Source organism: Columba livia, chromosome Z (assembly GCF_036013475.1).
Source record: "Columba livia isolate bColLiv1 breed racing homer chromosome Z, bColLiv1.pat.W.v2, whole genome shotgun sequence".
NCBI lineage: Eukaryota > Metazoa > Chordata > Aves > Columbiformes > Columbidae > Columba > Columba livia.
The window spans coordinates 40,860,583-40,886,530 of NC_088642.1; the positions used below are offsets into that span (position 1 = coordinate 40,860,583).

Sequence of the window (25,948 nt, forward strand, 5' to 3'; positions counted from 1 at the left end):
GTGTTTTGCAGGGCAGGGACAGACACAAGCTTGTAAGACTTTGCATGGCTCCTGCAGCTCTGGTCTGGAATCCCTCCCAGCTATTTATACCAAGGATAAGTGTGTAGTGAAAACTGCAGTCATTCAAAATATCTTTTTTTGAACTTGTGTATTGAAAGTGTGTCAGTTTTTAGACCCCAGCCCTCACCCTCATAAGCAGATACAATAACCATGACTTCTTCAGCTGGCATTTAAGCGGACATTCTTCAACTGTTACTTGCTGTGGACTTGGAGTATACAACTGTTTAATTGCCATAATTCACTCAACACATGGTAGCTTGTTAAACCCTCATGTCTTGATCATGTGTATCTGAACCCGGCTAACAGTTTAAACAATAATTTGCAGAGAGGCAAAATAAAGGATTGGACACAACTGATTTAAAACATGATAGTTTTTAAGAGTTTCTATGAGTTCTGATCACAGCTTGAGTGGACCCTGAGCTTCAGTAATTTAATTTGCAGTGTTTAAAAGCTGTTTTTGTTTAAAGTGGCACGAAAGACTGTTCTTATTTCAAGTTAATTATGAGCAAGTTGATGCTAAACTGAGTATGTTATTATTATGCTGAAGTAAGAACCTGTAAGAAAACAGGGCCATTCCTGAACCAAGCTGATTTGTGAGAGATGAGATTGTAGTAGGGCATTTATTTTCTAAATCATAAATACCTCATATACTAAACTATGTTGCTATGAAAACAAGCTGTGCTCATTATTTTTCAAATATGTGTTTATTCCACAGTTTTGTAAAATACTCAAAAATAGTATTCCTTCTAGTTTCCCTTGGTCTCTCAGAGCCCTTGTTCATAGGAAGTAATTAAGCTTTATTGCTGTAGTATTTACATTTAATATTGTAACCAAGATTTGAACTCTGTCTTAACAGCTTTGTTCTAACTCCATCCTAGAGCATGGGAAATGGCCTTAGTCTGTCTGACACTGTCTACCCTCTGCTTTATGTTGTATGGTCTATACAGACGTTATTACTATTGGATAAACTCCATGCAAGCAGTTGAGTGTTGGGTTTTATCTCTGCATTTTCCTCTCAACCCAGAAAGAACATTCTTCGATTTTTGGATGCTGAAAGAGATGTCTCAGTGGTGAAAAGTAGCTTCAAGCCGGGAGATGTAATCCATTATGTACTGGACAGGCATCGCACCCTAAACATTTCACAGGATTTGCACAGCCTTCTCCCTGAAGTTTCCCCAATGAAAAATCGTCGATTTAAAAACTGTGCAGTTGTTGGGAATTCTGGCATCCTTCTGGACAGTGGATGTGGAAAAGACATTGATAGCCATGACTTTGTTATAAGGTAAGTTTTCATCTGCTGTTAAAGTTACAGCCTGCTATATTTCTTGGACAAAAGCTGGGAGAAGTGTTTTAATCTGAGATACAAATTTCAGGCATTATCTGAAATTAATCTGAAACAGTATCTTTCACTGTGTGATTCCCCAAATTTAAATACATGCCCATATTATTGACAAGAGGATTACTTTTACAGCGAAAATAAAAAAGGGCCAAAAGAGAGAGGTTTACGCTACCTGTTTTTGCTGTTTGTTTTTATTCCAGGCAAAACAAATATTATGTAGTCCTTGGTACAATAAATGCTAAATGTTTTATCTTTCAAAAATATTATTTCTTAGCTCTTGGCCAATGAAGATGTGCAGTTGTAAATTGCTACGTTACTTACCTGCAACATGGGATAGAATTTCAGTGTGATGTAATGCTATTGAACCAGATGGCTGCCATTAAATTACATCTCTGCAGTTTGGGCAAAAACGTTGATATGCTTCACTTTTTATTCAGTCTTCAAGTATGCACAATAGAATACCTTTTGACTTTACATATTGATCGGAAATAAAGATCAATATCTGACTTCATTTGACAGCCAGACGTTATATTGAGAAGGCTGAGCAACAGATAGGTCCTCTTGCTTTTGAAGCAGAAGATTCAATTGTTTTGGTTTGAGAAAGGTGAAAGGGCACAAAACAGACAGGCAGTGACAGAAAACAAAATAGAATGAGTTGTCATTGCTAGTTATTTGCCTTTTCTCACTTTGAAGAAAGATGGTAGCAAAAAAAAAGGGCTATGGGACATAAAAAAATACATTTTTTCAGTACATAAATCAAAACAGGATATATGCATGAAAGTTCTATTTTATTTGAAAGGTGTATTAGCAAGTGGCAACTGAAACAATAAAACACCACTCTTTCATTTTCCGTATTTGTTTTGCTAGTACCAGTAGTATTTCAAATATACATTCTTATCGCAGAAGGAATCTAAAAATAAATACCGCATTTTTAAACTACATTTAGCATATAGCATGCTTTTGTGCTCTCTCAGAGATTAGATCTGATTAATTTAACAGGACTACAGAAAAATTTAGATAATAGGTTTTCTAGATGAAAATTTTCTTTCAGGAAGCAAGGTACATACTTTTACTTAAATCATGCTCTTCCCCATGTTTCAACTAGCCATGAAACCAGGTGCTAGGAGATTTTAACTAATTCAACCCATGTGGAGTAAAGATAATATTCTTAAAGATTTGTGTATGAATAAAAGAAAAATGGTGAAGCTTAATGAGAGCATCAGGAAGTTTATGTTGCTAATCAGTTATTTAGACTGGACAAACATCTCTCATATGGTGTATGACTAGTGAAGTGATCAGTATATCAACTAGTTAGTCTGATGATATTGCAGATAATAATCCTTATAAGGTTCTGGGAATAGAATACTTACAACCTGCAGCCTACAGAGAGTTTTAATATAGTGAAACTTTTGGATTTACAAATCAAAGTTAAAACATTTTAGAAGTTGACAGATTATCTCATAGGTTAAACTATATGATATTTATTTTTGTATGTGTGGATGGGTGCATAGGTACATAACACCTGTTTTAAGTAAATAGCAATTAATTCATTTGTATTTCAAGTTAAAGGCAAACCATTCCTCAGAGTTATAGTTTTCTACATTGCTCTTCTTCCATTAAAAAAAAATTGTATGCGACGTGATATGTAATCACATGATCTAATGGTACTGGCATACTTGGTAACCACTGACCTCCACTTCTATTAGGATTCTGGTGTTAAAATGTACCATGATATTCTGTTACTGCCTTTACTTTCAGCTGATTTCTGTGGAAGTAAAATGCACCACCTGATGGAGTTCTGAAAAGCAGTTACTGTTTGTACTGTAGGCAGCTGTGCGTATAGGCTGATGAACAACGTTTTTGTAGAACATCCTGATGCTGAGTGTTATGCCTACATGCTATGACAAATATGTCATACTGTTTTGGTTAAATGTATTTTCCAGTTGATTTTGATAGTACTGTATGTTCTTTTTGACATCTGAAAGAAAAGTGTATGTTGTTGAGAGAGTTGTTACTTAGAGCAGCAGTTCTAAAGTTAGATCTAACACCAAAAATACCATTCATTTGATGATAAAACTGATAGTGAAGATCTATGAAAGTGAAAAGGGCACAACAGACATCCAGTAGTATTTGTCTTATAGTATAATAAACTCAATATACTGAATTTTAATGGACCTGTGAAGGTGGTATGAAGATGTTAGTAATAACAGGACATATACTTTATTAAGGGTAAAAAAGAATGTCAGTACCTAGCACTTTAGTTATTTTAAGGTTGATTGTATTTGTCAATGTGTTTGAAAGTCATCCAAAGTGACTAACAACAGTCCATCTTCCTTTGAGATATTCCAGCATATTCAGTAGCTTCTATATAAACAATGCCTGCCATAGACCATTGAACCAATAGAAACAGCGGATAATTAGAATACTTCTATTATGAAAAATGTTTAAAAATAGGCACCTAAGCTAGAACCAAATAATAAGCATGCCTACAAGCAAGATATAATTCTGTCAGCAAATTTTACAAGTAAAACAATACCATTCTTTAGACATCTCTGAAAGTGCATAAATAAGGTTAATTTTTGCAAGCAAGATAGTCAACATGTCTTGTCAACATAAGCAGATTTACTGTATTACTGAATGTTTTAAAGTGGCTTGGTTTTAATTACTTGATAACATAAGGCCTTATTTGTTCTCATGGCATCAGAAATCAGGAGTCAAGGGACATTTCTGCTAGGACAAAATGGATTAGTTCCACAAGTTTAGTGAAGTCACGCCTATTTTGACAGTAGAAAGTGTGACCCATCTAGCGAAAACAGGAAGCAAGGAGACCCTCTGCTATTAAAAAAAAAAAAAAAGCTGTGCTGACTATAAACTGTTTCCTGTTTCTTGTATTCCCTTCTTTATTAGTTCTTATGTTTTTACACCCTTTTAAGTGACTGTTGATCTTTGCACCTCTTACTGCATTTGTAGTGGTGAGCAAAAGCCTGCTGCATTTTGATACTATACCCAGAAAGGGTCTGAAGCATTTCAAAATCTCTGATTCCATAAAATAAATCAGAATGAAAGTATGAGATAATCAAACAGATTACATTTAAGATTTATAGATGGCACAGTGTTGTTGCAGGAGCTGGTTTTTGCGTGGTTCCTTTCTCCGCTATTTCTCTAGCTGTTGGGTCAGATATGTGGTGCTCACTCCCTGTGAGATTTAAATACACTACATCTTATTTCCTCATTGTCTACCCTTTCTCATGCTGAAGTTCTCATGCCATGTCTGTATTAGCTGTTAACATCTTACAGAAGAGATTAACTTGTTATAGTAAGTGGTACATTTTGAAATACAGTAGTTACATAGGGCTTCCTGAAATACATAACTGAATTATAGGTAAATGTAAAATAACAATACTAAACATGGCCACGTACCAACTCTCAGATTCCTGGATTTACTTCTGGCAACGAATAAATACCAAAATGAATTCTGTTCAGCTTTGGGTTCAGGATTCAAACAATGTCAAAGATCAGAAGATTTTTTAATTAATGGAATTTTATTTAATTAATTTGATTCATTATGGGAAATTTTCAGAAGGAGAGCCCAAGTAGAGTTTTGCAGTTATTTGGTTAAAAACCAAGCAAACAAAAGCCCCCAAACCTAGTAAATAATCTTGCGGGGTTTGCCTTCTTTTCTGCTTCTGGAAAAGGCCCTGTCATTTCAGTTGGACTATATGGAAAACAGGCCTGTTGAGTGAAGCTGTTTGAATAAGCTTAGGGCTGCTCTGACAAGGAACAGCCATGAGAGGATATTAATTTCTTCTTTCTTTGGATTGAAGTGTGTAGTTTGTATGTTAGAACTCTTCTTTCTCCTGTTGTTTTCCTGCCAACTCTGTCAGCATCTAGGAATCAAGCTGAATATTTTTGTCATCACTGGTGATAGAATTTTACTGGGCAAATGCAACTCTTAATTTTTCCAGTGCCATTTGACTTTCATTGGTTTTTTAACATGGCAATTCTTGTAGTTAGTGAAGTTGACATGGAAAAATCGTGTAGCCCTTTAGCAGATTTGTTGCTTTATCTTATGCAAAGAGGAGCATACTCTGTTTGACTTCTTCCTGATGTCTTGGTTTTGTGGGCAAGCAACTGTGAGGTGAGCAGAAACCAGCATATCTGTTCAGGAAGAAGGACAGACCTTCTGTACCATGGAGGTGTGGTTGCTAATTTCAGAAAAACTATTTAAATTTCTCTGATAATATTAATATGTAAGCAGAGAGTGATAGTAGCATCTTTGTTCTGTGTGCTGATAGGAAAAAAAAATCATAACTTTGTCAGAATAAAAATATTTAAGATATCAACGTACCTACATTCTGGAACTTTTTTTTTTTTTTTTTTTTGGTAGCTTGGATCAGCTTTTATGTCCAAATATTTATTTAATACACCTTGCTTGGAGCATAACCATTGTGCCAGTAGACCTAGATGCTCAGAACCAGAGATACCAGAGATATGTTGAAAGCGAAGTTGCCAGTTTAACAGACTTATTTTAAAACATGATTCTTCACTTAAAAATAACATTTGAATATATCATGAGTAGCTCATTAGACCTTTTTCATCTCTCAAATGTGTCATCTCTATTTTTGCCCCTCTGTCTCTTCCTACAAATCGTTACACTACATTGAAACATTAAATGAAAGCAGAAGAAAGCCGGAAAGCCATTGTCTTCAGATGCTTTTGCTCAGTGATTTGAGTGCCTGAGAAAGGGGGAGCATCAGTGCAGCTGTTTCGTGTTTCCAGTCAAGTTAGACATGGGTAGCGTCCATCTCAGGAGCACCTTGAAGAAGGCCTTACTTTTTGTGGCCACATTTTCCCTTTTTGGATTCAACTCATGACTTCTTCAGCTGCTGGAATGGTCCTTGCATGACTGCTGCTCCAGTCAGCCTGTCAAGGTGTGAGAGCTGATACAGAGAAATCTTAGGAAGCTGAATCTCATGCTTAGTCAGTAGCACCTGGTGCTATCTATTCTGGTGGGCCACAGAACCGTGTACCCTCCATAAGCATTTATAATTCCCACTTTGGTGCAACTTTTTTTTCTTTTTTTAAAAAAAAGGAAGTTAGATCTTCAATGGGTGATATGGGAGGAGACTTAAGGACACAGAAGACTAAGGAAACATTAGTAGGAAGTGGATTCTGTAAACCCATATACAAACGATCAGACATTCCGAAGTGATTTCTTATATAAAGAGGTGTCCTATGAGCATCCAAACATAGAGCACATATGCTTAACTTGACTTTTTCTATAATTATCCTGAGATAAAAGGATAAAATTATTTTAAAGTTGGTTATTCCTGTTGTTGATAATACAGCGCTTTTAATTCAGTAGTTTTCTGAACAGTTTCAAGTGCAGGAAAGCTTCATTAATGCATTTGTTCATCGACAAAGTGTTTCAATTAAGAGGTGTGCTAATGTTCAGAACAGTCTCAGTCTAAACATTGCGGGTTTTGCTCCTCTTCATTTTTGAATGTTCAAACTCTTGCTTTTTCTGTATTCCAAACACAGAACCGCAAGGTGCTTCTCCAAAACAATGAAAATTATCATTTTGCCTAAATTTATTGCAAGGATAATAACTTTTTTTAACTTTTTCTGTCCTCACAGTGTTGCAGAACTATTCTAAAGTTTCCCATATCAGAATTGTAAAATATTGTTAAAATATATGTTAAAATATCATTCTAAATATTTCACTGCTGTAGTTCTTTTTTTTCATATGTAACAAACTTTCAGTGATAGAAATTCCATTATTTTGGTGTCAAAGTAATGATATTGGAAAGAATAGTAAAACTCTGTAATTCATGGGTAATGTTGCAGCAAGCACTTAACAGTAAAGATGTATGTGTTTTGCCACTGTTTCTAAAATACCAATTACACCTTTTCTGTCACTTCCCTGTGCTGTGTCATGATAACTTGCATTTCAGTCACTGGCATTAAGGAAGATGCTAGGAAGAAAGAAGGTAGCGATACCGGTATAGGTACTAGTTTGGGCAACAAGAAGAAACTAAGTTTATTAGCAGATCATGTTGCAAAAATGCATCTTCCGACTAAAGCGAAATCAGTCATAAAATCAGGATTCTTCTGGACTTGTGTTATGAAAGGGGATATCAGGTCAATAATTGTATATTTTACATGGCACATTTAAAAGACAGCTGTGATTCCTTTTTCTGAATAGAACCCATAATTATGCTGAGCCTTTACACAGCTTGCAGCTCTTATGAGACATTCTCTATTTTGTCATGCAGAGGTTAATGACTAGGATGGAGTGGGATATGTCAGGTGATGCCCTGCCAATCTATATCCTTTTAGTTAAGTTGAAGCAATTTCAGTTTTATGAAGAGCCAGACAAGCATACAGAACATGTGAGAATCCATATATTTTACTAATAATTAGATTCAGCAGGGGGAGGTAGTGGCTTTGTGCATGGAGGTTTTTTTGTAAATCTTCCTTTTTTGGGGTGTATGTGAATGTTATAACAGTGCTGCTGCACACCTTTATTTGTAGTACCAGGTGTAATTATGTGTTATGTATACACAGGTATTACAGTGATGTGCTTCCTGCAAGTAAACTGGGTAGAGAGTACTCCAAGTGTCAGGTTGTCTGCTACCATGAACTTAACTTCTTTCCTGTGTTCTTGATCCTTAAATTTTACTTTCACATGCAAGTGCTTCTTAAAATGTCAACAATCTCTGAATTTGAGATTGCAGTTTTGATTCTTACAGGAATGTGGATATGAACCCAAATATTAAAGCTTGCTGGCTATTCAGGAAAGAGTGTGCATTATTGATTCTGGTTTAGATAATACCTTATGATTCCAAGAGGTTTAATATAGTGTCTACCAGCAACAATATAATTTTCATTTTTTGGCTTCTCAGAGTGTAAGTGGTTAATATTGTGTGATCATTGTTTTTGGCTTTGCTGTACAAGGAGAAGATACGTAACAAAGCACATTTTTACAGCACTTTTGTGTAGCTTGGACTTTAGCATGGTTTCTAAATATTTATTTCAACCTGTAAAGCTCAAATGCACAGATTGTTAAAGGATTAACAAGTGTACAGATTCATGGCCAATTCTTGCATTATCACTCTATGAATAATATTCCTCTAGTTCTCCATGTCAAATAAAATGGAAATAGTGATCACTCAATGGAAATAGTGATCACTCAAACAAATTTTATTACTTTTGTTTAAAGTTGAAGAATAACATATGGCCTATTAATATTACATATTAGACATCTGTGTGCATGTACATGAGCTGTATGTTTATTAGTGATCAGGCAAATTCAACTGAATCTTTGTGGAATAACTGACCTCATTTGAGTGTATTTTTGTGAATATGGTTTCATTATTTTCTATGTTAAGCTCTGCTGTATAAAAGACTAAGTATGTTACAGGTATTTGAGCCATAAAGGTATCACAGCAAACCCAGGGTTGGTTTACTGTGATATAAGTGTGGTACAGCAGCACTTACTCCATTCTTCAATCTTTTCTCTTGTCATGCAACCCCAGCCATTGGCAGTTTAGTTCTTTTCCCTCCACACTTTTTTTCTTAAAATATCCCTCTGTAACTAATATATGCAATAGACAGTTTTGGAAGAAGCATGTTTTCAGTCACTGAGACTTTCCGGTCTGTGTATCTTAGGATCACAGTTATTCTGCAGATACCCGAATACTATGTGATATTTCAGACATGAACTGATTTTTCCTTTTTACCTCAGGTCTCTTTTTAGTGATAGCATTGCAGTGCATGTTCCTGTTGAAAATCTTATGCTGTCACACTGAAAGCTCATGTGTGGTAACTTCTGCATTTTTACTATGAATATTTTCTATATGTGTATTTGCCTTTCAGTATCATGATTATACATGAATAGTATGTAAATTACATGGCCCTGTAAACTTATTGATTACCTAAATCACATAATTGATGCCTAATAGTAAGTTTAGACTACCCTGCTGAAATGGCTGCAGTGAGGTTTTAGGTATGGTCTGTGCTGATGTCATGGGACATGACATGTCATGTCATGCCGATGTCATGGACAAAGACTGCAGCATTAATTTGAAGTACCTTACATGTTATTGCCTAAGATAGTGCCAATCACCCAGATTAGGAACATTTCCCACTTAGTTTTTTTCCTAACCTTCTCTCCCAAATGTACCAATCTTTGTATTGTTAGACCAGTTTCTGAACACTTCTACTATAGATAGTGCTTAGAAGAAGTAACACAGCAAATAATTACTCTAATTATTTGTTAGTTTAGTGCAAGGGGAAAAAGAAGGAGCTAGAGTTTCTGATTAAACAAAATTATATAGAAAAAAATAGCCATAAGCTCATTGGTCTTAAAAAAATACACTTACAGTGAATTGTTGTGGCGAGGAAAAAAAAAAAAGAAACCAAAGGAACTCATGCAAGCTATTATTTTGCAAAATTATTTTCTGCTGGGAGAAGCCACATTTAATCATTTTGTGTGGAAAGAGTCAGTAGCCTGGGCTCAGGAGAAGGAGGTTTACAAACCTTTATACAATGCTCATATTTACAGGTGGTTGCTTAATTGCCTAAGTAAATCTTCAGTGCTATGTGTGACTGGTAATTAGAACATGTTCTCATATTCTCAGTAACCTCGTAGCAAGTTTGTCTGGCTCAGCTTTAAACTGCAGCCCAGATACTTGTAGGTAGACTAAGATGAAGGCAATACTGAAGTTGTTTTAGAATGAATGGAAGGTGATGGTACATTACAAAAAATTGTGCGTTTGAGTAAAATTGTAAGCAATCATATAGTTGCAGTCTGTAATGCAGCATGTGGGAAAGAGGAATCTCAGTAAATTACAGTTTCTATTTATTCTTCCTGATAGACTTGATATAGCAATGACAACTTAAAAAAAAAAAAGAAAAGTTTCATTTCAAAGAATCATAGAATACCAGGCTGGAAGGGACCACAAGGGTCATCTGGTCCAACCTTTCTTGGCAAAAGTATAGTCTAGACAAGATGGCCCAGCATCCTGTCAAGCTGAAACATAAAAGTGTCCAACGTTGGGGAATCCACCACTTCACTGGGGAGATTACTTCAATGGCTAATTGTTGTCATGGCAAAGATTTCCCTGTTGTGTCCAATCAGAATCTCCCCAAGAGTAACTTGTACTCATCACCCCCAATATTTTCCATGTAACTCCTTGCAAAAAGGGAGTCTCCTTTTTAGCCACCCTTTAAATACTGGAACATGGTGATGAGGTCTCCACTAAGCCAGCTTTTCTCAAAGCTGAACCAGCTGAGTTCTCTCAGCCATTCCTCATATAGCAACTTCCCAGTCCATTGATCATCTTTGTGGCCCTTCCCTAGACCCTCTCCAGCCTGTCCACATAATTTTTGAATAGCAGGGATGAAAACTGAACACAGTATTCCAGGTGTGGACTGACACACACTGAGTGCAGCAGGATGTCTTCTTTGTCTCTGCTGGTGATGCCCCTGTTGATGCAGCCCAGCATCCTGTTGACCTTTGCCACAGCAGCACACTGTCTGCTCATATTGAGCTTCTTGTCCACCAGAACACCCAGGTCTCTTTCCACAGAACTGCTTCCCAGCTGGATGGATCCCAGCCTGTGCTGCACTCCTGAATTATGTTCTCCCAGGTGCAAAACCTTACACTTGTCTTTGATTAACTTCATAAGGTTGTTGTTAGCCCACTGTTCTGTCCAGGTCATCCTGCAGAGTGGCTCTCCCTTATGAAGTGTCCACTTCCCCACTCAGTTTGGTGTCATTGGCAAAATTCATCAAGGTACACTTAATCCCATCATCCAGATCATTTATCAAGATGTTGAACAGAGTTATGTCCAACATTGATCCCTGGGGGATCCCACTAGTGTCAGCCTTCCAGTTGAAAAAGGAGTCATTCACCACTACCCTTTGGGTATGGCCTGTCAGCCAGTTCCCCACCCACTGCAGAGGCCACTTGTCTAGACCATAATGCATCAGTTTCTCTAGGAGGAGGAGGTGGGAAATGGTACAGAAAGCCTTGGAGAAATCAAGCAACATCCACCGCTTGGCCCTTGTCGACCAAGCAAGTTACTTTGTCATAGAAGGCTTTATGGTCTTAAGAACATACAGGACCACAAACTTTAGCTGATAATTACAGAATGAAAATTATGTTGTGAGGAATTAGTATTATCAGTCAGGACTAGGTCATCAGGTGGTGTTAATATTGCCCTGCTGACTTCAGTTATTTTTATATGACATTGGAGATCTGCCCATTAGAAGATGCTAGGGGATAAGCTGACGTAAAAAGTTTAATGTACCAGAAAATAACTGCAGAACTAATGGAACACTATTTATATTCAAAGTATAATAACATGCACATGTATTGAAGTACCTATTACCCACATTGCTGCTTTGCATCTTTCATCTCTACAGAGCAGTTTGTTACGTTGTGAAAATTTGGTATATCAGGATACTTATTTGGGGCATAGCAGCTACAGGCTAATTCACTGAGGATGTTGTGGAGGTGATCCGTTTCAATCACTGAAATCACAAATAGTTTTTGAATTGCGTTTTGTCACCCGCATCCAATGCTGCCCGTGGAGAATACTATCTTTGTGTGATTACATATATATGTATTTATGTAAGTGAGGTAAAAAACTGTTGAAAAAAAGGCTTGATGAGGCCTTTTTCTCAAGCCTAGAAAAAAGCACAAAGCTACTACAAAATTAAATGAGGTTTGAAAACAAGACATCAAGGAAAAAGAAATCAATTTCTAAGTGAAATTAAAATACTAATTTTTGAAACATGCAATCAGCTGCAGTGACAATAGCAAAACCCAAAATGCCAAAAATTAATTTAACATGGGGTAATGTTCATTTATAAAACATATTTTAATAGTGTATTGTAAAAAAATGCTGTGACTAACCTGTATCATTTATACTTTAATTGGCTAGCATGACTTCCTTTCAGTGTGAGCTATTGGTAACGTGTTGACAGATTAACACTGGTGAAAGTTAATAGGTGTCATGGAAAGCACAGTCATCAATACTACTACTAGCTGTTGATGCATTTTAAAGCATGATGACATGGTTTTCAAATGTACAAAAAACTTTGTTTTTTCCTCACAGCTTTATGTACATTTAATGTTTTTTTTTTTCAAATTGTCTAATGCATGTCCATATTGGGTAAAACTCTACATGTTATCATCCCTATTACCACTAGTATTTCTTTCTGATGTTAAATTGATATGGACTTGCATGTTCATTTTCAGCTTTCCCTTCATGCATATAATTTTCTGAGTTAATATTTCATATTTATTTTCATTTTCCATTAATTTCTTCCTCTACAGGTGCAATCTAGCTCCTGTGGTGGAGTTTGCTGCCGATGTGGGAACTAAATCTGATTTTATAACCATGAACCCATCAGTTGTACAAAGAGCATTTGGAGGCTTTCGGAATGAGAATGACAGAGAAAAATTTGTGCATAGGCTGTCCATGCTGAATGACAGTGTCCTCTGGATCCCTGCTTTCATGGTCAAAGGTGGAGAGAAGCATGTGGAATGGGTTAATGCTTTAATCCTTAAGAATAAATTGAAGGTGCGAACCGCCTATCCATCACTGAGACTTATTCATGCTGTCAGAGGGTAAGTGACTGGAAAAGACTGGTCTGTCCTTGGCACAATGAAGCTCATAACTAGAATTGCTAGCAGGCAGAATAAAGCTCAAGTAGAATGTTAGAAGGAGTACAATATTTCCATTATTGTTGTAATGGATTGCATTTGTGATAAAATAAGCTGGGTAATAAATGTTGTCCACTTATTTAACCTGCTCTAATGCAAACAACTGAAATGCATTAGCACAATAACTTTTCACTTTTATGTACAAGAAATTTTTATTATAATTATAGTCATAAATTAATTAAAAAGTAGTCTGAATTCAAAGGATATATGTGACTCATCAAATCAGAGAACAATGAAAGTGCTACATGTCTGCTTTTGGGCAAGACTGTGGAGATAAATAAAATTTAACTATGGAGATAAATAAAATTTAACTAGTATAGTGGGTGAGGTAACAACCATGTAAGTGATCAGCTCTAGCAGATCTGGAAATAATGAGCTCCTTCCCAAAATGTCTAAGACTTTGTAGCAATCTTTCTCTTTCAGAATTTGTCCAGATGTTTGGGCAAATATTGATCACTTGGCAAAAAAGTTACAGCCATGCTTTGTGCAGAGGCTTTTTAACTCCATAATTAAACAAGCTTATCAACTGAAGGCTACAGTTTCTTTGTTACTACAAGTATGAGCATATAGGGCTATGCATGAAAACCGTTCAGAAGATGATGGTAGTGCAATATCTGTTCGTGCAGTGAATTATGAGAGTATGATAATATTCAGCTTGAGTTCTTTGAATTATGCTGTCTGTGGAGTAATCTGTGCACTTTGGAATCTGGAAATCCTTTGGAAATCCTTCTATTTTCTACTGAGTTCCTCAGTTTCCATAGTTGTTTGGATAGTTGTTTTGTTATATGATTACACTTTAGCTATTTATGGGCCTTGATTGTGTGGAATTTTCAAGTATTCAAAATGCCTATAATCCATGGATAGGTAGTTTTGCATGTGTGTAAAAATCTGAATAAATAAGATTACTTCATATTTATAACAGCTGTTCTCATTTCCATCTGCTAAATCTGGACAAAATTCTTAAATGGGAATAGTAATTCAGAATGTGGAGTCTTTCAGTTGGCCAATGTGCAGGTTCTTTAGGCGCTTTGTCTTAAAAAATAATTAGCACCTACATTGTCTCTGAAAGAAAGTCAACAAAAGCTCTGCCGTCACAATTGGTGTTGAAAATTTAGACTATACTGTATTTCAGATTATACTTAGCAGTGTCATCTGGTACGACTGCACAGCTTTGTCTGGTTGTTGTACTGGTGCTCTAAATCTTAGGTCAAATTTGTCTTTGGTCTAACTCCTGACTTTAGTAGGTAAAGTGCATGACATTAATAAGTGTTTGTGAGTCAAGTTTGAAGGTGATATAGTTAGCAGTAACACATTCAGAACAAATATCCTTTAGATTTATTAGACAGCAGTCTTAAAACACCAGCCCAGAATACTGAAGTTTGTATTACAGCAAAGTTAAATCTAGGGGAAGCATATAATCTGTTTATGAGTTCACAGTATCACAGTATGTTTGGGATTGGAAGGGACCTCAAGAGATCATCTAGTCCAATCCCCCTGCTGGAGCAGGAACGCCTAAGTGAGGTCACACAGGAACATGTCCAGGCGGGTTTTGAATGTCTCCAGTGAAGGAGACTCCACAACCTCTCTGGGCAGCCTGTTCCAGTGCTCTGTCACCCTTACTGAGAGGAAGTTTTTTCTCAAATTTAGTGGAACCTCTTGTGTTCCAGCTTGATCCCATTACCCCTTTTCCTATCATTGTTTGCCACCGAGAAGAGCCTGGCTCCATCCTCATGGCACTCACCCTTTATATATTTATAAACATTGTCCTCATCTTGAAAGCATATTCTTATGAAGACAAATAATATGTGCGGTGTTATGATTAATAAGCTAAAAGATTCCATTCACCTGTTTTGAAAGACTTATGCACCCATGCTGTTTTTCCTGTACCACGGATATACTTGTAGATACAGTGTACGACGGGGCTATACCATATCCATATTATTCAGCTGGTTGAAAAGAGGCTTTTCTGTGAAACTTTAATGTATTATATTGCAACTATAGGTCTTCATAATCTAAAAATATTAAAAACTCTGCAACAGGCCTGAAAACTGCCTAAAAAGATGTCTATCCTAAAAAGTCAGAATTATAAATTAGCTTTTTTTTTTAAGAACAAATACCCAGTGTAAATTTAAATTTATACAAAGAGGTTTTTAATGTAATACACCTAAAATTTTATTGCAAATACAGAAATGTAGTATATCATGGGCTAAATTATTTAATAACTAGTCATCAATAAATTTCATAATTCCAACCTGACATATGAAGTACTAATAGAGACATTTACTGCTGAAGGGTGCAGGCAGAAGGTTTGGGAAGCATTGTCTTTATTTCTTTTTGTGTGTATCACACTGCCAAATTGTTCAGGTAAATTAGATTTTTCTTTCATCATTCTTTAAAGCACATGACATAGGCAGTTTCTATAGACAGAACATTGACTTTTTTACACTTCTGTTATGATCTAGTGAGGCCAAATTTTGTATTCCTGTGTACTGTTTTATAACAGGGCAGTTTTGCTGCAGTCATACACAGAATTGAAATTCTCCCTCCTATTTTTTCTTCTCCTTTAGTGAAATAAACTTTCTGAGCAGCACACAGTATTTGGGAGTTGTTCTTGATCAGAGAGTAGAATAATGACTGCATTCTGATATAATTTTTTAGAACTGCATTTTTTCCTGTCAAATCAGGCACTTTTTGGGTCATAAAAAGGTAATGTGGTGTTGGAAAAAGAAATTGCTTTTTTTCAGATTTCATGCCTTATTAAACTTCTGTGAGTGATGGCCAGTTCTTTAAAATATCAGAAGTATTAAAAGTCTTAAAACAGATTATGTAAATCCTAAGTCAAACATGATAACTACTTTTTTAATCTGTAGCATATCTTAAATGATCATTTGGTTTGGATTTTTTACTTCAATAGACTTAGATCAAGTGCTTTTGTGGGATAATTTTCTCTATTTTGCTTTTGTAGTTCTTGATCCACAAGTTTGTATTTCAAGTTACAATATTGGGTTTGGAAACTGATTTGGGGGCAGTTGGATGTTTTTTTCACCAAGTGTCTCTAAAAGCTGGTTTATGGAACTTTTAACATAATTGTGCACGTATTATTGATAAAGTAATTGAGGAAATTAATAGATAACAGGGTTTAAGATGGAACTAGAATATAGAAGTGAAGACCTTAATTGATTAAAAGGATATATCTACTTTCTGATACCACTGCCAAGAAGATTAATTATAAGGTAAATATAATGAGAAAACCCCACAACTACTTCTTTAACATGGAATTTAACAATAAACTTCAGAAACTTTGATTTTTAATAGGCCTGAGATTTAATAATGAACTATTTCACTAGGATTATTTTAAATATTATTTTACAAGTGAGATGGTACTCTTTGAGGTGTGGACAGTGTCTGTGTAGAGTCTGGTCTCAGTAGCAGAGCTCTAATGGAATATGCATAAACCAGCAGGCAAACAGGAACTGAGCCTGCTGGGATTACAGTCCAGATCTTGTTGTTTACTTCCAATGGTAGCAAACAACCAAACCTCAAAGTAGGCCAGCAGATGCCTTCTGCTATGGCTCCTGCCCTGCAGTTGCCTGGAGGGAGTAGAGAGGTCTCCCGAGACTAAACGTGTTGTTGGTACATTAGGTAGACACCAAAGTTAACCCCCAGAGCCTTGCACAGCTCTTCTTCTGCTTCTGCTGGCGCATACCTGAAGACATCTACTGAAGAGGCAGAACACCAGTTCCCCACAGAGTCTTTTACAATGCAGTAGTTTTCTGAGAAGTTTTTTCTTATTTCCTCTCCCAACTTCACAAAACAAAGTTCTCACACTCATCTTCATGTGTGAGAATGTTTTCTTGGCTTTTTTTCCTATTGGAGCCATTCCATAAACTGTTAGTCACTCCGAGCAATATTGCTGAAATTGCTTCACATAAGATTCCTTCCTGTCTTTTGGGTACAAAACAATCACATGGACATCCTGTGGGATTTTCCTGTGTTCAGCTCCTTTCCTCCTTGATACTCCCTATGAAAGAGCAGTATTACAGTTGATCCTGTGCTAAATGTGGCAGAATTCCCACTGAAATCTCTGTGTTTTGTGTGTGTAAAGAGTATGTTTTGCCTATTTATGGTCACTTTTCAGTTCAGAGGGTTTTTTATTAGTGAAAGCAAACAGCTGTTGTTTCAGTGTGGTGGCTTTTTACATAACTTCACCATGGCTCCAGAGTCCTTTGCTGTGGGAATTACAAAAAAATACTTGGGAGAAACTCAAACATGCAGAAATCAAGTACTTCTCCAGCAGCTGGGAGCAATCTGTTTTGTAAATACTTCTGTTTTCTTTTCTTACTGCTAACCAACTTCATTTTTTTCTTTACTGCTAAAATGTATTTCTTAAGAAAAGATATTTTGGAGTACATGGATGAATAAATAATCACTGCAGAAAACAAAATAGTTTAAAAATAGCCATTAAGCAAAAAATACTATACTATATGTAATATAAAATTACAATGTATTTTGCATCATGTCATAAAAATATTAAAAATATTGAGAAAAAAAATCCACATTTCCCTACTTTTCAGTGTACAATCCCATTTTTCTTATATATGGATGTTAACATTGGAGTTCTGTATTACAGTACCCTTCTGCCCTTCCATAACGTATCAGTAGAGTGGCTTTGTTTGGTAAGTTACACAAACAAATGAGGTGCCAGTTACAGTTAGGTTTTTCAGACCTTAATCTGTTGTGTGAAGTTGTTCTTTGGATTCCCAGGATCCTTTCCTAATGGGAGAGCAAGAGGTGATGCTCTGATTCCTGGAGACACTCCAGGGTTGATCTTTAAACCTAGCAGCTAATTACCAGGGCTGCAGGGCCCATGCACCTCATAAGGGTGCCTCATCATCTGGTTCAATGTTTCTCAGGACATGCTTTTATTTCCTTTGCAAAAGATCTCCTATTGTATTGTGTTTCAGGAAGATTTAGCAAGATCTGTCAAGCAAGTTATGTCACTTTTTGAGGGAAAGGAGAGCTTTATCAATGGGGGCAAAACAAGAAGCCCAAACCAAAGAGAGAAGATAGAAATGGATGCACATGCTTGAGATTGTTCCTCTTGTAATTCTTCAGTATTGTGCTTCTAGCTGCCACATTGGCATTTGCAGAGCTGTACCAAGAAAAGAGTATGGCTTTTCTTTCTGCACAGATGCCACCGGATGTTTTCCTTACACTCCTTATACTTGTATCTTATACTCCAAATCAAGTTATAGGCTTCTTTGTGAAAATGAATAAACAGCCCAGTCCTTCAATGAAATAATACACTGGGACAATCCTTACAGTGGTATCAGTATAGAAAGGAGCAACTTGGTGTAGTATCTTCTGTAACCTCACTTTTTAGTGCACATGAGTTTCTTCAAGAATGCTTTTATGGGTTTATTTGAAGTCTCTGGGTTCTTGTTTGTATATGGATAAAGATTTCAGTGCTTCAACTCAGAAGCACTGAGTAGCATTTGGGCATTTTGTCTGAAGTTATCAAATGCCAAGGCCAATGGTTACCTTTCCGACAGCCACACCTTGTGGGAAATCAGTCCGTCTCTTCCTTTTACACAAAGAGCACAAGGTTTAGAGTATTTCTCCACCATATAGGAGAAAGGCTCCTGGTCCTTCCTCTTTCTAAGGTGTACTGGGTCTGGCTGGGATAGAGTTAACTTCCTTCATGACAGCTCTGTCCCAAAATACAGGTGCTGTGTTTTGGATTTGTGGGTAAAACAGTGTTGGTAACAGGCCAGTGTTGTGCCTGCTGCTGAACAGTGATTGCAGAGTCCCAAAGCCTTCTCCATGTCTCACCTACCAATGAGTAGGCTGGTAGTGGGCAAAAAGCTGGGAAGCGACACAGGCAAAACAGCTGACCTGAACTGACTAAAGGGAGATGCAATACCATATAACATTATGCTCAGGAAGAACTAAAACTATGGTAGCGGAAAGAGAAGGAGTGGAGGTTTTCTATGTTGACTTTTGCTGATAGACAAGGTGGGGCTGTTTCTGTGTGGTGGCAAGCGATTGACTCTTTCATTCACCTAGTCAGCTGTCTTTATCTTGATCCAGGAGTTTTCTTGCTCTTGCTCTTCCTGTTCTCTCCACCATTCCTCCAAGGAGGGAGCAGGGAGTGAGAAAGCAGCTGTGTGGGTGCTTGGCTGCTGGCCACAGTCAGCCTACCATGCGAGGAATGGAATTGCTGCATTTGCTACATTAGCCAAGTATAGGCTTTCCAGAGATGCCTGTTGCAGTTTTCATCAAAGAATTAAGAGACTTAAGTTACAAAGTGAGAAAAAGGGTGAGCATTGCTGTATTTCAGACGCATGGGAGATAAAGACGCCGGGTGATGAGGTCAGTGCTGTCTTGCCTAGTTATGTTTTAAGCACAGAATATGTTTTGAAGGAAGCTAAACTGAGGAAGTGTGGTCTGGATGATCAGGTAGTGAGGTGGACTGTGAACTGGCTGAAGGAAAGAAGCCAGAGAGTTGGGACAGAGTCCAGTTGGAGGCCTGTATGTAGTGGAGTCCCTCAAGGGTTAGTACTGGTACCAGTACTATTCAATATATTCAACAATGACTTGGATGAGGGAATAGAGTGCACTGTCAGCAAGTTTGCTGATGACACCAAACTGGGAGGAGTGGCTGACACGCCAGAAGGCTGTGCTGCCATCCAGCGAGACCTGGACAGGCTGGAGAGCTAGGCAGGGGAAAATTTAATTAAATATAACAAGGGCAAGAGTAGAGTCCTGCATCTGGGCAGGAACAACCCCAGGTTCCAGTATAGGTTGGGAAATTACATATTAGAGAGCAGTGTAGAGGAAAGGGACCTGGGGGTCCTGGTGGACAACAGGATGACCATGAGCCAGCACTGTGTCCTGGCCAGGAAGGGCAATGGCATCCAGGGGTTTATTAGAAGCAAGGTGGTTAGCAGGTCAAGAGAGGTTCTCCTCCCTCTCTACTCCGCCCTGGTGAGACCACATCTGGAATATTGTGTCAAGTTCTGGGCCCCTCAGTTCAAGAAGGACAGGGAACTGCTGGAGAGGGTCTAGCGTAGGGCAACGAAGATGATTAAGGGAATGGAGCACCTCCCTTATGAAGAAAGGCTTCAGGAGCTGGGTCTCTTTAGTTTGGAGAAGAGGAGACTAAGCGGGGACCTCATTAATGTTTATAAATATATAAAGGGTAAGTGCCATGAGCATGGAGCCAGGCTCTTCTCGGTGGCAAACAATGATAGGACAAGGGGTAATGGGATCAAGCTGGAACACAAGAGGTTCCGCTTAAATTTGAGAAAAAACTTCCTCTCAGTAAGGGTGACAGAGCACTGGAACAGGCTGCCCAGGGAGGTTGTTGATTCTCCTACTCTGGAGACATTCAAAACCCGCCTGGACGCCTTCCTGTGTAACCTCATCTAGGTGTTCCTGCTCCAGCAGCGGGATTGGACTAGATGATCCTTTGAGGTCCCTTCCAATCCCTAACATTCTATGATGCTGTAAAATAATGGATTCATCAGATGATGGGTCTGGATTATTTTTCTTCGGTGTTAGAAGGTACAGTTAGATGGTAGGTGCCTGCATTTTGGATGGAATGAGATTTAAATCTCCCATCAGTCCTATTTTCCTTCCCAGGCTAGACTGAAGTGTCTGCCTCTCTATGTTTTTTCTCTTATGCATCTCTTTCAGCAGAGTTTGTTCCTGTGAATCCTGTTCTTACATGTCCTGCTGTCCTTATGCTGCTGCATAGACATAAGGATATCTCTATATATGTATAAGAGATTAACATTGTGTGTTATGAGTTTAATACTATAAGGTTGCTATATTGAAGTCCTCTTTTGAGATTTGTCTTTCAGTCTTTGACAAGTGAATTAATGGGCCACATGAAAAATTAGGAAATAGCTGCTCCTTCTGAAATGTAAAAAAAACCAAAAACAAAAACAAACAAACAAAAAAACAAACACAAAAACCAACACTTTTTTTTTTTAAACAATATTTCTATATTGCTATAAGAGTTGATATAACTCCTGGGCACTCTGGAGACAACTTATTTACATTTTCAGTTCTGTATTTGGTGAGCACAAGAGTCATATTTGCATTTTTTAAGCATATATTTAGTGAAGTAGTCAAAGAAAGTTGACCTAGAGAAAATTATTGCTAGAACTTGCTTTTCATTTTAAACTTAGTTGTACTTTGTTGGTAAGCAGTGGGATACAGGGGAATTTCAAACCAGAATGAGTAATCATTTTCTTAAAACTTGCAAGCAAAGAAGACCTGTAAATGTTGCCTACCAAGAAAAAGTGCAACTGCTGGTTTCAGAACATTTTGGAGGCTCATGAGGGGATTTTTATTTTTATTTTTTCTATTTCAGTATGAATGTGGCCACATTCACCGGAAGTGTTGGCAAAGAGGAAGTAATGCGTTTATCAGAGTAATACTGAAACCAACAGGTGGCACAGCTTATGCTTATATCAAAATCTTCAGCTTCAGATGAAACATACAGAAAGGCTAAGAGGACAGTATCTTCTTATCTTCCAGACTGTAAAAACCCTCTGTGGGCTTTGCAAACTGTTTGAAAGATACATGTTTGGCATGAACTTCCCAGATAAGGCCTTTCTCACCTTTAACCTGTAAGGGACAGAGAAGATATATAGATACATATAGAAGATGCAACAGAGCAACATAGCTCTGAATGACAAGCAGCTTTCAGAAAATAGGTTCATTGTTTCTTTTTATCTTCCTTTGCAGAGCTAGCAGTCATTTTAAAATCCCTGAAGTGAAACCTTGAGGACCAATAAAAACAGGATCAGGGAGGGAACCCCTCCTTCAATGCCACAGTGTGTTGTCCTCTCATTGAACAGTGACCAGCTAGGAAGCTGCATGGCTGCAGGAAACCTCACAAGCATAGTTGTGGGCCATGCAGTGGCAGAGAAGGTGCAGCGTGGCCAGCTGTAGGGATTGCTCTAAGTTGTCACTGGAAATAAAACACAGGGTTTGACCTGTAGTCCACTGAGAGCAATTTGGATTTCTGCTACCTGCGAGCGGTTTGTCATGGGTTTTCACAGGGAAACTGATTCATTGTAGTTTGTGGTTTTCTCTGAGACCCCAGGGACATTTCACGGTGGGAGCAGGTGCCTAGAGATGATGCTAGCCAGCTGTGGAGTCAGTTAGAAGGTGAATTGAATGAATTCTGGGAGCGAGAAGGATGGGTTTGAGAGCATATGGGTAGACAAAGATTTGGCTCATGCATTTGGAAATCTCAGCTCTCTGATGTTGGTGGCAGCAAACATCTGTCCTTTTCCTACTGAATCCATTTAGCGAACACTAGGCATCTCACTGGAAAGGGTAATGCAGAAAGGCTGTTGTAGTGTACAAAATTTTCCTGAAATCTCCTCGTTTTAACTCATGAGATTGCTACGCCACTGTTGCTATTTTGTTTTGATGATCATCCTCTGAAACAGAGGTGAAAGAGAAGAGGAAGTCTGTCTTGCTCTTTTTGTTTTCAGTTTCTCTAAACTTGTTTGTAATACGCGAAGCAAGATTCCTGTACAAAATACGCGGGAAATGTGCCAATGTGTAAACACGCTCCATTTCTATAACAGGGATGACTTTAAGTTGAGTAGCTTGAGTTCAGACTGAAGATCTTGCTTTAAATTTCTGCTAATTACATGGCTGGTGGTGTGACAGCCTTCAAGAGACCCACTATCCTTTGCAAAACAAAGGATGTATTAATGTTATATGTTATGCATTAAACAGCTGGTTTTTGCAACTTTGGAAATAGGTAAGTGCTGTGAAGGCAGAAACTCTTTTTCCTCAAGGCCTCTGCAAAACAAAGGCATAAATTTTTGAGATAAAGGCAATTAACAGTGTTTCTTCCTTGAGGCCTACCAAGGCCTCAGGCTTCATGCATGGATAATGGGGAGGGGTCATCTAGCGGACAGTCAACCACTAGGAGAAATCATAAGTGACCAGTTACCCCTAGCAGACAAAACTACTCACTTCTAGACACTTTTGGGACCACCGAAACCACTGACTCACTTCTGGAACAATTTTCTCGACTAGCATGAAGAGTGAGCAGAGGGAGGAGGTGAGACGCCCTCTTCTATCTCGCAAGGCAATGAACAGTGTTATAAAACTTTCTCACTAGGGACACTGGTGGAGAGTGGGAGGCAGCGGAGTGATTGATTGTACTGTCAGTTTGAGGACTCATAGCACCACAATGCCCCTGAGACTCTTTGCTGGAACAACTGATCTCAAGAGTGGTGAAATCTTACCTTTCTTCTGATATCTTAATCTATCTCTCTTTTCTCTTCCTTTTTCTTCTTCTAGCTTTATTCTAGGCACTGAAGTGTAATATCATTTTGAGTTTTCTTGTTGAAGTCTTGCTAAGTTTTATGATTTAGTTACAAACTTCTGCCAAGCCACTATTCACTGTAATTCCACTGAGTTTTTTAGTAAATTTGGTATTTAATTGAACATCTTGAGTAACTATTGTTAGCCCAGGCTACCGCACAGAGTGTCCAAAAGTTAACTCCTCCATCACCCCACCAAGTGGGACAGGACAGGTGGTAACTTAGTAAAGCCACTGGCAGTATACTATGACTTTTAGCATAACAGTAAGTAACAGTAAGACAGTAAGAGGAAAGGAAGGTTTTTCAGCAGTGGTGACCACTCAAGGCAGAGCTTTTCCTTTAGTGGAGGTGGGAGTTTTGCATCAGAAACAGAGACAGTGTAATTGTCAATCAAACTATAAGCTTAGGCTATAAGTGTCCTAAAAACTTGAAAATCTTAGTGAAGTAAAATACCTGTCTTCTAAGACTGCCTTCTCATTTTGCTGTTAGGAAATGTGGGGTTTTTTATACACTACAGACTTTTGTCTGTCACTTTTCCATGATTTGATGCTCTGTTTTGCCCTATTTCCGCTACCTCTATGTGTGTTTCTCTGTGTGAAAGAGTTTGGTAGGTAGTCTTGTTTTACTGAATAGAAAATGAGTTGTGAATGCAAAGGCAGATCCTTCTCTACAAGAAAATATTCTTGTGCCATCTCCAATCTAATTATGATTTTTCTCTTCCTTCCATGCAGCCCTTTGCTTCATCGCTTCCGAGCTTATGCCAATGCTCTTTTTAGAGAAGGAAATTAGTAATATTTACAATATATATGAGAGGAAAAAAAGCAATTGGCTCCCTCTTCAACATACCTGCATTGTCAGCACCATTTACTTAAAATAAATTTGCTTTCTTTTTCTTAATTTTATAACTGTTTTGTTAGGACTGGGCCGATTGTGCTTTTCCAGAATAGTAATCCAACACCTGTTTTTCCTGCCAAAGTATTCCGTTGTCACTGTCAGTATGCTTAACTTCTGTAAGCATTATTTGCTTGTATTGAACTGTTGATTGGGGAATGGAGACATAGTGGTGCTCTAATCTTTAGTCTCTAAAGATTTGTATAGAAGTCTGACTTGATAACCCGTTAAAAGGGGTTTAGAGGTGTTTACATATTCCCTAGTGTATGTCTAATCACAAAGGGAAACTGCACTGTTCAGCACTACTTGAAGTCACTGGTCAGAAGAAGTGTGTTCATCTGGAATAGCAGAGACATGCTCTAATTGAAACACATTAGCACAACTGCATAAGCAAAGCAGCACAGCATCTTTCTCCAATTATGCTTAGCATATTCGCTGGTCATGAGCATTAGCATTAACTCAAATTCTCTGAATGTCTTGCTGTCTCCAATGATGAGTGACAGAGGACTGTTGCTATTATCACTAGCTGTTACGTAGCTCTGTAAAACTGTATGCTAGGAGCATCCTTCCAGTCAACAAACTCAGAAAATATTTCCTGCATGCTTTGCACCTTCCTCCGTGGTCATAAAAGACAGCCAAGTAGTGAAAGCTTGGACTTTCACAAAAACCTGCAGACCGTAGAAGGGACTCAGCTGAACTGTCTTCTAGATTGTTTATGACGTTCCAACCAGGTATTTCTTTCCAAATGTGTTGTAGGAAATTGGGAGATACTTGTGTAACAGAGAGAATAGCATTAATGAAAAGGTGTAATGAGGAAATATTGCTGTTAAATTATGTGGATGAAACCCAAGCCCTACTGAAACAAATCACAATACACCTGTAAACTTCCATATAACTGAGATTACACCTTTTGCTCTAACCTGACCTTTGCAGTGCTAGCATGTGGAGCAGGAAGAAAGTTGAGAAGAAAGAAAAAGCTTGCTAAATTAGTACATTGACAAGTCACAGAGAAGTTTTTAATGGGAACATCCCTCAGTCAGTTTGTAGCTGTGCTTTGTAGCTCTAGATGTAGGAAAATAGTTTCTCTTCTGTGAATTCGTACAGAAAGAATGAAACAAAGGAAAAAGGAGGACTATCAAATTATGGCAAATAGTTGCTTGGGTTTGTTATTCAACTTGTCGGTTCTGGTTTTTTTCGCAGTTAATCAGGTGCTTTTGCTTTTGTGCTGTTTTCTCATCAGTGCTACTCTGCCTTGCTACAGACGTTTATTTTGTATTTTCTTACATTTGGCTGTTTATGAACCGTATAAACACATCTCACACCTTCCATTTCAAATCCTCATAAATTCTCATAGATGCTTTTTGATTGTGAATTTTACACCTAAGGGTCACTCTTTTCAAGTGTTCTCTGTAATTTTTTTAAGGTTTTATCTTAGCACTTAATATATGCATGTGTTAAGGAGTTCCATGGGGCAAGAATAAAATATATGAAAAGGTAGTCTTCGTTGGAAGTTAAGGGTAAAAAAAGCCCATTAATGCTGCAGCTTGTAACCCATGTGTA

The 25,948-nt window shown here is 37.7% G+C and overlaps 1 protein-coding gene across 11 annotated transcripts in view; it reads left to right on the top strand.

Annotated features, from left to right (window-relative positions):
• ST8SIA4 (ST8 alpha-N-acetyl-neuraminide alpha-2,8-sialyltransferase 4) overlaps positions 1–25,948 on the top strand; it is a 127,568-nt gene that overhangs the window by 16,117 nt on the left and 85,503 nt on the right. For all 11 annotated transcript variants that reach the window (XR_010468859.1, XM_065045486.1, XM_065045485.1 and 8 more), the window contains exons 3-4: positions 1,085–1,342; positions 12,747–13,040. Coding sequence is in view for 10 of the 11 variants with exons in the window: in XM_065045486.1 (XP_064901558.1) it covers positions 1,085–1,342; positions 12,747–13,040 (552 nt within the window). In the remaining variant the exon portion in view is untranslated. The remainder of the gene's footprint in view (positions 1–1,084; positions 1,343–12,746; positions 13,041–25,948) is intronic.